The following is a 13,416-nucleotide window of genomic DNA, read 5'->3' as shown; positions in this document are numbered from 1 at the left end:
ATAGTTTCAGCAGATCTTCTGACTTGATATATCTTATGCTTAGATTCTCATTCTGCACAGTGATCTCTGATAATGTATATACTTCTGAAGAGATCATGAACAATTATAATAGAATCTTCAGATTCAGTATAGTTATCTATCTATGTAAACATTTGATCTTCTGCTACAGATCTAACATCTGGTTTTCTCTATTCTTATTAATGATAGTGATTGTGTCAGTGAAGCTCTTCATAGTAAATGCTTGATCTGCAGTGAATATCAATTGTTGTTTGACTTTCATCTCAGACTGTCACTGTATACACAAGATCTCAATCTCATTTAGAATTCTTGTACATATACAGAGCTTCAATTCTGATTCAGCAGTTTCAGCTGCTTTTCTTACTACTTTAAGTAAACTCTCTGAGAGATTCTGCATATCTTTCAGTTCAGATAGCAGAGAAGGGTGTTATTTGTATTGACTAGAGAAGATATTCATTTCAGTGATTTCTCATTGATTGTACAATGTCTATCATTATATTGCTGTATTGTTATATCACTATATCATTATATGATTTCTGATATCATCATACAACTCCGGTGGTGATCATTTCTCTCTTTTTATCCTTCTTTTGAGTAGAGAGCAGACTTCTTTGAATCTGGTTCATCACTCTTATTTCCTTTCTCACACCTCATCTGTTCATGTCCCATACATGGCATTCATCTGAATATGAAGTTTTCCCTCAACAAGCAAAGCAGTATCAATCAGATGCTCTTTCACTCACTGCTCTTCATACACTATCTTTTGAGGCATTCTAGAACCACACTGGCATGATAACTACAAATCACTTTGTAGATGGAATTATCACGCCCTGAAGAAGCCTGCGCTTCTCACCAGTTTTTAGACATGCTATCAGATGTGATTCAAAGGTTGCTTGCCAGTGTACAATTACAGGTGTACGCCGGCTTCTTATTTATCATAATATTGTACACTAAATTAATTAGTGGCTGCTATAGCCCCCTTTACACTCGTAAGCAAGTTCGGAAGCGGCCGCGTTATTATCCGACGGTCGTACGTTCTTCCGAACCACAAAGAAATGTTAATATTGAATTTTCTTTGAAATCAGTGAATTGTCTCATTAAACCTACTAGATGAGAAAGTTCAGAAAGATCTAGCATATCAGAGTTAATAAGAGTATTTATTTTTAAAATTAGATTGAAATTCTAGTCAATGAATAATACTGGTTTCAGAAGCTTGCAGAAATATAATCTTGAAATAAAGAAAACAGTTTAGTTATTAATATTAATTTAATGTAGATTGTTACTGATTGCAGCTCTTATTAATATACTTCTTTTCAGTAATTCAACCTCATCTCTTTATTTTATCAAGACTGCTCACTCACTTCAATTATATCTTTTCAACTACACAACTTGTTTCTACAAATCATATCAGAAAGCAAAATGTCATATCTGTTTAATTAAAATCTGAAATGCTATCTGCTGTCTGCCTCTAGACAAGAATCTGAGAATGATTAATCAGAATTTCAATCTCAGAGCCCTCTTTTCCCAGAAACTACAAATGAGAATTTCACTGACAGTGATTCAGATAATGATGTTTCTGATGAAGAAGCATTGCTATTCTCAGTACATTTATCACTTTTAATGTCTTATTATTATAAAAACTAATATTGTCTAAAGACAGAGCTATATAATGAGAATGCTGCTGATAATGTTGAGTATATAGAGTGACTTTTAAAAGCAGACACTGAGGAGAATATTCTGAAGAATATTCTGAAAAATATCTCAGAAAATGATGATCAAGAAGATTCTGATAAGTCAGTTATCAAAGATATTACTATGAAAGATACTACTATTGAAGATATTACTACTGTCTCTCATTCTACTAATGAATTTATTGATTCTGATTCAGTAATTGATATAGCTCACAAACACAGTAACTTTGAAATGAATTCATTTGTTTTGACAATGAGACTCTGAGCTGAAGATAGACTGGCCGCCGGGACCATGAATTTCATGTTTGGTCTCATTTGGTCTGGTCCCATACATTTCTTGGCGTGAATCCCGCTGGGACTGGCTATCAAAAAAACATTTAAAGTGACTATATATCAGATCTTAAAATGAAACCATGACTTGAAAAAAATGAGAAAGTGGTCTCATTTGGTCCCATTTAGTCCCATTCTTGGCATAAAGTTACTATTTTTAGACATTTTAAGGTTTTTTTTAGACTATTTTTAATTTTTTAAAAAGTAACGCTTTTTGGTAATACTCAAATGAGATTTAAAGTCATTTAAAGCAATAAAAATAATTTAAATTGAGAAGTGGAAATCATGATCTCATTTGGAAAATGTGACAAGAGTAGACAGTAAGTCTCACTGGAACAGTATGAGACTACTATCTAATGTTAAAACAGTGTAATGGGATCAGTCGAATTGGTAATGAGACTATCAAAAAATCTGGTCCTGGTCCCAGACACGGTCACACGGTCAGTCTAGCTGAAGAGTCAGGTATTTCCTGAAAAAACTATCAATCACTGCTGCAAATCCTGCATTTATTGAAGAATATATCACTGATAAGTCTGCTCTCTGAAGGCCTATCAACTCTGAAAAAGCAATGCAGAGCACAATTTCCAATTTTATCAGTTAAGAAAATATCAATTTCAATAGTATCATCAATATAAATACTAACTCTGAGTTCTGCTTAGAAAAATCTCACTGTATTCTTCATGAGATCACTCTACTTTCAAAATTCAATTCCATTAATATCTGCTCTTCTCAAATCCTTAAATTTTCAGTGCCAGATGCATATAGAAATGATGAAACTTGTTAACAATCTCACTGAGTTATAGCAATCTCACAGTTAAGAGAGCTCTGTCAAATATTGTTTCAGCAACTTCATGTAATATTCATTAATAAATAAACCTCTTTTTCCTTCTGATTTTATTCAGTATCAGTGTGAAAATTTCAAATGCTACTACAAATCAGAGTTGAATGATATATCTCATATTAAGAGAGTGTGTTTTATCAGATGTGATCACTGACATTCAGATATGAGAATAAGATCTTATATAATAGTTCTGAAAGTTCAAGCAGTCATTCATCATACTTCTCAGATAGTATAAAGATTATCATTCTTGAATTCATCATTTATTTCATTTGAATTAATTACAATGAAAGATGAGATAAAATATATCTTAATTACTCAGATTCTGAATCAACTTGATGTTTATATGAATACAATGTTTGAATTGAATTTCAATCTATCAGTGAAATATGAGAGTAAAGATCAGTATTTTCTTCATCAGATTATAAGAATCAAGACTGAAGCTGTTGAGATATGATTATATTGCAAATCTTCACTGATTCAGACTGAGTTGAAAATTGCTGCATATAAATGAGATATTTTGAAAAGTATATTTTACTCTGATATACAAGTTATTTCTCTATCATATCAATTGTTCATTGATGAATTTGATTTATATCAGAACATGTACTGAAGCTTGATAAGTTTTTATATGATTTCTGCACTGAGTGTTGTTGAGTGCTTAAAGTGAAACAATATTTTTATTCTAATCTTTGATTCTCATAACATCAATTTCTCTGATACTATCACTGCATTATCACATGACTTATCTACATTGAATTATGAGAGAATTATGATAAATATCAGTGAAGAAAAGGTGAGAGTGATTGCACCTTGCATGGCATTTCTTGAAGATATATCACAGCAAAATAGCAATGCAGAGATCAAAGAATTAATCATGAGAAGATCTTACTGAAGCTGTTTTATCAATGACAAGAATCAGCTGAATTTGAACTATGATTTACATAGTAACAGCTGATTTCATCATCATATGCAGCATCTTCAGACTAAACTAGATGATCTGCTGAATCTCACACACAGAGATCAAATGTGTCAAGAGTAGGGTATGACAGTACAGACAGTATCTCTTTTTCAAATATACTCAAGTTTGAATTTGATCTCATTTTTTCCTTCAGATTCATATCATAGTGAGTTTACTAAAATATTAGAGATTTTACACTTATTACTGATCTGTTCTGTTTTGTTACTGTATAATCAGTAAGAATACTTTCAAATGTTATAGACATTTCTCTTTTCTTATAATTGAAATTGTTTACAGTTATCAATCACTCATCTCAAGAAGTATCAGCTTCAAGAACATGCTTAAGCTTCAATCATTATATCTCTTGTCTTATAGTGTGAGCTCAGAAAGAAATGACTCAGTTCAGTGATTAAGCAGATTATTTCTGCAGCATTTTCAGCACAAAGTCAAAATCAATCATCTATTGTTCTTATTATTCAGGTATATGCAGTCATTGCAAGAAGTAATAGTCTTATTGATATCTCAATCTCTGAGAGAAAATGATTCTGAAGTGGCCTGTTAAATCATACTTACAGCCTGCTGACAGTTACAGTTTCTTATTAAAGCTGCAGTGAGAGCAGCAGTAACATTTGAATCATTTCAAGCTGGTTCAGTTGTTAGTTATCAATCATTCTCTGCTTCAACTATGAGCACAGTTGCTATATATATCAGCAGCAGCAATTATACTAAAAAAGCAAAGCTTATATAATATATGAAGAGTTGACTGAATATGCATATTAACTTACACTACATTGAGCTGATTAAAGAATATACTGTATCTAACAATTACAATATTCTGATAGAAGAGAATAGGCATTAAGATTATAAGAATCTAGTGCAGTGAATAAATTATTAAGATATGAAAAAGACACTGCTCTTACAGAAGAGTTTTCAGCAAATCTTATAACTAGTATTAAGAGATTTCTTTGACAGCTCTGACATATGCCTGATACAGAAAATTCAGAATTTGTATACACATTGCTCAGCACTTTTCAATAATTTGCTGAGAATGAATGAAGAAGCTGAAGATGAGAATGATAATTCACTGAACTACTCTGTTAAGTTAATGTCAATAAAAGATCATATTGCTCTGAAGATTTTTAATTATCTATTATCAAGCAAGATATCAGAGAAAGTTGATATATAATTTACAAATCTCTTCAAGCTTGAATTGCTTCATTCATTTCTCAATAATCTGTAAGAATTCTATGACACTGATTGCAACAACCGCTCCACCACGAACTCGCTCGATTTTTCGAATAAGAACCCGCCGATAGATCCATCGAAAAGCCCTCGATCATACGAGCATTTTGACCCCATCGCCGACCGCATACCCCGTGTGGTGGTGGAGTTATCCAGCCAAACGTGAACCAGACGTCGTTCGAAACTCCTGTGTGGGATTATCCCCCATTCTCCCCTACCACACCACAACCCCGGGCCAAATTGCCATACAAATTGTAAGGTGAAGAGACCTAGCCATATGCACCAATCTTCTCGATTTTGGAAGATCCCCGATCTGTAGTTGTGGAGATATCTGAGGAGCGACCTCCGCGAAAACCCTGTCCATCTTTGATGTTCCAAAACACCAACGCCAAGTCCCACCCTCGTACCGCCCTTCCTAATCTGGCCCATCCCCGGCAGAAAAATACAAAAAGATACCTCGGCGATAATATCAAGCACATAACCAACGGCCACTTCTGAAGTGCAACCTCCGCGGTCTGTCTTCAGTGTATCTAGACATCAACGCCAAGTCTCACCCTCGTACCACCCCTCTCAATCTGGCCCATCCCCGACAGAAAAGTACAAAAAGATACCTCAGCAACTGTACTCGATACATAATCGGCAGACATGACAACTATAAAATCAGTATACTCTAAGGTCTGACTGAGCCTTTGATCCCTGCACAGTGAGATATATTAAATCTAGTTTTAATACCTCAATATTCAATAGATTCTGCAAGGGATTGAGAACAGCAATACTAGATTTCTATTGAATTTGAGAATTAACTCTATATTGATATAATCATTGACAAAGTCTTCTATTTTGAGATATAAATAACCAGTTCCTCTACATCTCATTGACAATATTTACATTATCATATAGAAACAGACTTATATTCTCTATAATATCAAGACTCTGAAGAGGGAAAGTCTTGATAGAGAGTATACAGTAGTGCATATCTTAGCAGTTTCTATCTCATTCTTCTGCAGCAGTTAATGCAAAAAAAAAAAAAGATCTTAGAAATAGTTTTTTACTTCTCTTGAAAAAGTAAGGTGTTTTTCTCTGGGTTTTACACAATATTCTTACAAAGAATTAAAAATAGAGTTGTTTTCTGTCATAATTTCATATTCTTTTAAGTAAGAATTACTTTTTCAGTGACTGAAGAGCTTTCATTAATACTTAATTCTTTTTTACACTCTTTATTAACTGATTTGAGTTGCACACTTGTTGTGTGAGGAGAATTGAATGATTTAGAATAAAATTGAATAGTTTTAATCAATTTCTCTGCAAAAAATTGATTTATTTTTTGTCAGTTTTTCTCTCAAAAACTGTCATATCATCTGATTTATTATCAATTGATATCATACTTTTCCTCACTATATCTCAAGAAAGAGATTGTAAAGATTTTATTGATTTATCTTAAAAATCAATTTTAGTTTATTAGATTCTCTTCAAAAATCTAACCTAGTTACTGAACTAGTGTGAAAAAAATCAGGTGTTTTATACACAAAAGTCTGTTATTCTTCTTTTGAAATAGTCTGACCAACTTTTCAATTGAAAACAGACTTAGAAACCTCTTAATTGAAACAGTCTGATCAACTTTTCAATTCAAAAGAGTTTAATAAATATCTCAATTGAATTAGTCTGACCAACTTTTCATTGAGTAAGAACAATGAGTTTGAAAGTACACTCAGTTGATGTGGAAAAGAATGCTTTCTCAAATGCTATTCCTGAGATTGAAATTCTGAAGAGAAGAAAGAAAGAAGAAATAGAGAAATAACAAGTTCTTGAAATACAGAAACTTGAAAAAGTAAACAAGATTCTTGAAAAGCAGTGTCTGAGTGAGATGAATGAAGAAGTTCTGTTAATTCTTCATGCTCAGACTAGACAACTACAGGAAGTGATCAAGTTCAAACTTGGAATTTCAAACACAGTTCAAAAAACTTTGAAAATTCCTAATACAATCACTGACTCTTCAGTTTGCTCTTCTTTCTTTTCTACTTCTTCTTCTTCTCCTTCTTTAAATCAGAAGAAAACATATGCTCAAGCAGCTGAATCTGCTGTCTCTAAACCTGCTGTCTCTAAATCTGCTATCTCAAAACCTGCTCAAAATTCTGAGAAAACTGAGAAGAATACTGCTCATACTTCTATTGATAGAAGAGTGAAGAAAATAATGTAAAAAGAGAAAAATCTTCAAATCTCCAGAAATAGAAGACTTATTCTCAAAGTCTCAAATCAGGATATATTGCAGAGAAATAAGCTAAACTCAAACCTCATTTTCAGAATTAGAAATGAAATCAATCAGCAGTTCTTTTCTCAGTTAATGACTGATATTGAAGTTCAAAAACCAGTTATAGCTTCAATTGAGTCATTCTTCTTTGAAAACTCCATCATTCTGATCACAATGCCTGAATTCAGTGCAGAATTCCTTATTCAGAATGAGAATCTCTGAAAATCAGCAGTAGAATCTTTGTTAAACACAATAATTCTATCTGAGAGAGATGAAAAGTAGGACAAATTCATTCTTCATGATATTCCAGTTGAAATTTTTAACTGTGAAGAAGAAATGCTACTTCTCAAAAATGAATTAGAAGAATACAACTTCATTCAACTGAGAAAAGAGCCTGTATGACTAAATTCAACTGAGTTCAGACAAAGCAGAAGAAATGCCTCTGTTCTAGTATATATAAAAACACTTGAACAGTCAAAGATCTCTGAAGTAAGAGTAGCAGGTTTGAAAATGAGAGTTCATGAATACAAAGACTCAAGAATGAATCTCAAAGCTCAAACACAGTGTTCAAACTGTCAAAGATATGAACACTTTGCAATCTCCTGTTTCAGAGACTCAAAATGTGTATTCTGTGCCAGAGATCACAAAACTAGTGAGCATAAATGTGAAACATGCTTAAAAAGAGATGAAATATATCAACACACTCTGCTTAAATGCTCTAATTGCAAAGAAAAACATGCATCTAGCTCAAAAGAATGTATGTTTGCTTCAAGAACTCAAAAGAACTGGAGAAAAGACGAAGCTCAAAGTAAATCTAGAACTGAAGAGAATAGTCAAGCTAGTAAACTCACAACTGCAAGCTCAAAAAGAAGAAACTCTCAACTATCTAAATCTTCAAACTTCAATTCTTCAGCTAAATGTAAACAGAATTTGAATCCTTAAACTTCTGTTAAGATTAGAGAATTGAGAAATGACTCTGGTGATAAACTAGATATAATGCAAGCAGTTGAGATTTCTACTTTTCAGAACAGTTATAATCTACTATCTGATAATAGTGATTAGATTCTACTCTACTCTCTTTTAGTATGAATATACAATAAAAACAATAAAAAAAGTTTAAAAACTCTTCAAAAATCACATTTATTCAAAATAATGTGAATAGAAACTCAAATTGCATTTATTCTTGTCTTCAAATTGCATTTGAATAAAAAGTTGATTTTGTACTGCTTCAGAAGCCAAATTTTGATGCTGAGCAAAAATATGTCATTTCTCATTCAAGCTACTACTGCTTTTTACCTCAAAAGTCTGAGATAAAGTTGAGAGTAGTGATCTATGAAAGAAAGAGATCAAGATATCAATTTAATCTAAGATTTGATATCATGTCTGACCCTGATATTCTGGTGAGTGATATTATAGATAAAGAGAATGAGTTTGATACTATACAGCTTATAAATATCTATAAGGAAAAGTCATTGAAGGAAAATAATAACATCTGGACAATTAATAGAGAATTTCTGAACATAACTTCATCAAGAAACTCTATAATTGCAGGAGATTTCAATGCACATCATCTCTGATAAAATTCAGAATGCAAAAGAGCAGTAAGAGCTGATAACCTGATTGAATGAACCTTTGAGCATTCAATAGATTTAGTTAACAAGTCTGATCAACAAACATTCTTTAGAAAAGGCATGAAACAGAAATCTATTATAGATCTAATCTTCATGTCACAAAATCTAATAGAAAAAAGACTTGTAAACTGGTTTATTGATTCAAATGAGACATCAGGATCAGATCATGAAATTATTCAATTTGATATTGAACTGAGTGAGGAATAAATGAGTGAAAATCCTCTTCTCTCTAATCAGTTTAACTTTGAAAAAGCTGACTGGAAGGCAGTTGAAGAAAGTATAAAACTGTTAAAATCTGAAAGGCAGAGTGAGCTGTATTGAAACCCTGGTCAAGATATCTCAAATGAAATGCTTGAGAATAGAGTGAAGCTTATTACATCTATTATTCTAGCAAGTGTTAAAGATAATATTTCAAAGAGAAAGTCTTCTGAGTATTCAAAATCTTGATGAAATGAGAATATCACATCTAAAAGGAAACAATTGGCTACTACTAGAAGAGATTGAAAGAATGATATAATTTCTGATAAAGAGTTCAAAGCTGTCAGAAATGAATATTTTTCAAATATTAAAAAAGCTAAAACAGACTGCTGGAATAAATTTCTTGAAGAAGCATAAGAAAAAGAAGTTTTTAAAGCTTTTAACTATACTAAAACAAGAAGTGTAGCAAAACTTCCAACCTTAGAATATGAGTTTCAGAATGAATCATATACAGCCACCAATCAACCGCTCCACCACGAACTCGCTCGATTTTTCGAATAAGAACCCGCCGATAGATCCATCGAAAAGCCCTCGATCATACGAGCATTTTGACCCCATCGCCGACCGCATACCCCGTGTGGTGGTGGAGTTATCCAGCCAAACGTGAACCGGACGTTGTTCGAAGCTCCTGTGTGGGATTATCCCCCGTTCTCCCCTACCACACCACAACCCCGGGCCAGAGTGCCATACAAATTGTAAGGTGAAGTGACCTAGCCATATGCACCAATCTTCTCGATTTTGGAAGATCCCCGACCTGTAGTTGTGGAGATATCCGAGGAGCGACCTCCGCGAAAACCCTGTCCATCTTTGATGTTCCAAAACACCAACGCCAAGTCTCACCCTCGTACCGCCCTTCCCAATCTGGCCCATCCCCGGCAGAAAAATACAAAAAGATACCTCGGCGATAATATCAAGCACATAATCAACGGACTCTTCTGAAGTGCAACCTCCACGGTCCGCCGCCAGTGTATCTAGACTTCAACACCAAGTCTCACCCCTTTCCGATCTGGCCCATCCCCGGCAGAAAAGTACAAAAAGATACCTTGACAACTGTATTCAATACGTCAACAGCACATCAACAACTATAAAATCAGTATATTTCAAGATCTGACTGAGCCTTTGATCCCTGCACAGTGAGATATATTAAATCTAGTTTTAATATCTCAATATTCAATAGATTCTGCAAGGGATTGAGAACAGCAACACTAGGTTTCTATTGAATTTGAGAATTAACTCTATATTGATATAATCATTGACAAAGTCTTCTATTTTGAGATATAAATAACCAGTTCCTCTACATCTCGCTGGCAATATTTATATTATTATATAGAAACAGACTTATATTCTCTATAATATCAAGACCCTGAAGAGGGAAAGTCTTGATAGGGGGTATACAGTAGTGCATATCTTAGCAGTTTCTATCTCATTCTTCTGCAGCAGTTAATGCAAAAAAAAGATCTTAGAAATAGTTTTTTACTTCTCTTGAAAAAGTAAGGTGTTTTTCTCTGGGTTTTACACAATATTCTTACAAAGAATTAAAAACAGAGTTGTTTTCTGTCATAATTTCATATTCTTTTAAGTAAGAATTACTTTTTCAGTGGCTGAAGAGCTTTCATTAATACTTAATTCTTTTTTACACTCTTTATTAACTGATTTGAGTTGCACACTTGTTGTGTGAGGAGAATTGAATGATTTAGAATAAAATTGAATAGTTTTAATCAATTTCTCTGCAAAAAATTGATTTATTTTTTGTCAGTTTTTCTCTCAAAAACTGTCATATCATCTGATTTATTATCAATTGATATCATACTTTTCCTCACTGTATCCCAAGAAAGAGATTGTAAAGATTTTATTGATTTATCTTAAAAATCAATTTTAGTTTATTAGATTCTCTTCAAAAATCTAACCTAGTTACTGAACTAGTGTGAAAAAAATCAGGTGTTTTATACACAAAAGTCTTTTATTCTTCTTTTGAAACAGTCTGACCAACTTTTCAATTGAAAACAGACTTAGAAATATCTCAATTGAAACAGTCTGACCAACTTTTCATTGAGTGAAAACAATGAGTTCAAAAATACACTCAGTTGATGTGGAAAAAGATGCTTTCTCAAATGCTATTCCTGAGATTGAAATTCTGAAGAGAAGAAAGAAAGAAGAAATAGAGAAACAACAAGTTCTTGAAATACAGGAACTTGAAAAAGCAAGCAAGATTCTTGGAAAGCAGTGTCTGAGTGAGATGAATGAAGAAGTTCTGTTAATTCTTCATGCTCAGGCTAGACAACTACAGGAGGTGATCAAGTTCAAACTTGGAATCTCAAACACAGTTCAAAAAACCTTGAAAATTCCTAGTACAATCACTGACTCTTCATCTTGCTCTTCTTCTTTCTTTCTTCCTACTTCTTCTTCTTCTTTGAATCAGAAGAAAACATATGCTCAAGCAGCTGAATCTGCTGTCTCTAAACCTGCTGTCTCAAAACCAGCTCAAAATCCTGAGAAAACTGAGAAGAATACTGCTCATGCCTCTATTCATAGAAAAGTGGAAAAGAAAATGCAAAAAGAGAAAAACTTCCAAATCTCCAGAAATAGAAGACTTATTCTCAAAGTCTCAAACCAGGACATTCTGCAAAGAAACAAGCTAAACTCAAATCTCATTTTCAGAATCAGAAATGAAATTAATCAGCAGTTCTTTTCTCAGTTGATGACTGATATTGAAGTTCAAAAACCAGTTATAGCTTCAATTGAGTCATCATTCTTTGAAAACTCCATCATTCTGACTACAATGCCTGAATTCAGTGCTGAATTCCTTATTCAGAATGAGAATCTCTGGAAGTCAGCAGTAGAATCTTTGCTAAACACAACAATTCTATCTGAAAGAGATGAAAAGTGGGACAAATTCATTCTTCATGATATTCCAGTTGAAATTTTTGACTGTGAAGAAGGAATGCTACTTCTCAAAAATGAATTGAAAGAATACAACTCCATTCAACTGAGAAAGGAGCCTGTATGACTAAATTCAATTGAGTTCAGACAAAGCAGGAGAAATGCCTCTGTTCTAGTATATACAAAAACACTTGAACAGTCAAAGATCTCTGAAGTAAGAGTAGCAGGTTTGAAAATGAGAGTTCATGAATACAAAGACTCGAGAATGAATCTCAAAGCTCAAACACAGTGTTCAAACTGTCAAAGATATGAACACTTTGCAATCTCATGTTTTAGAGACTCAAAATGTGCATTCTGTGCCAGAGATCATAAAACTAGTGAGCATAAATGTGAAACATGCTCAAAAAGAGATGAAATTTGTCAACATACTCTGCTTAAGTGCTCTAATTGCAAAGAAAAACATGCATCTAGCTCAAAAGAATGTATGTTTGCTCCTAGAACTCAAAAGAACTGGAGAAAAGATGAAGCTCAAAGTCAATCTAGAACTGAAGAGAAGAGTCAAGCCAGTAAACTCACAACTGCAAGCTCAAAAAGAAGAAACTCTCAATTATCTAAGTCTTCAAACTCCAATTCTTCAGTGAAATGTAAACAGAATTTGAATTCTCAAACTCCTGTTAAGATTAGAGAATTGAGAAATAACTCTGATGATAAACTAGATATAATGCAAGCAGTTGAGATTTCTACTTTTCAGAACAGTTATAATCTACTATCTGATGATAGTGATTAAATTCTTCTCTACTCTCTTTGTAAGAATAAGTGCTCGCAGGCGATTATTCGGGTGTTTGCAGCTTGATGTGATATGTACTGTTAACTACTAGAAGTGTTCGCGGTAGAAAGATAAATGTAGAAGTCAAATGTATAATAGTATTTAAGCTGAGTTGTGAATAGTATTCGCGAACTCCAGTCTATATAGTTGTGTATAGCCAAGGGCTGCTAGCCCTATTGATTATGCAAGAGATAGGAATAGAGGTAAAGAATCTGCAAGAAGTGGGATTTCTTACATACCCTTCTCTCTCTAAGACTTTGTTCACAAAGCCTTTCACTGAGTGACTTCATAGTCAGCTCAGCACTGCAGTGATACTCACTAAAAACCCTTCACATCTATAAAAAACCTCAGTGAGGAAAAATCCCTTGTTACTGTAAAGAGAAAAGAGTCTGTTACTCAGTTTCTTGTTCTGTGAGATTCTTTATGATTTACAGATTCTTCTCTGACTATCACACAGATTCATCTCACACCTTTCATACAGAAGGATTCTGGT

At 33.3% G+C, this 13,416-nt stretch overlaps 1 protein-coding gene across 1 annotated transcript; it reads left to right on the top strand.

Moving 5' to 3' along the window:
• Nucleotides 1-11,279: 11,279 nt before the first annotated feature.
• BDBG_17026 (uncharacterized protein) lies at nucleotides 11,280-12,462 on the top strand (the record flags this gene model as incomplete). Its single annotated transcript, XM_031724840.1, has 2 exons — nucleotides 11,280-11,507; nucleotides 11,637-12,462. The coding sequence occupies 2 exons, from the start codon at nucleotides 11,280-11,282 to the stop codon at nucleotides 12,222-12,224; spliced, it is 816 nt and encodes a 271-aa protein (XP_031578265.1). The 3' UTR covers nucleotides 12,225-12,462.
• Between the last annotated feature and the right edge of the window lie 954 nt (nucleotides 12,463-13,416).

This window comes from Blastomyces gilchristii, assembly GCF_000003855.2.
Source record: "Blastomyces gilchristii SLH14081 genomic scaffold supercont1.7, whole genome shotgun sequence".
Lineage (NCBI taxonomy): Eukaryota > Fungi > Ascomycota > Eurotiomycetes > Onygenales > Ajellomycetaceae > Blastomyces > Blastomyces gilchristii.
The sequence above is the reverse complement of the archived record's forward strand: the minus strand, read 5'-3'. Positions and strand labels throughout refer to the sequence as shown.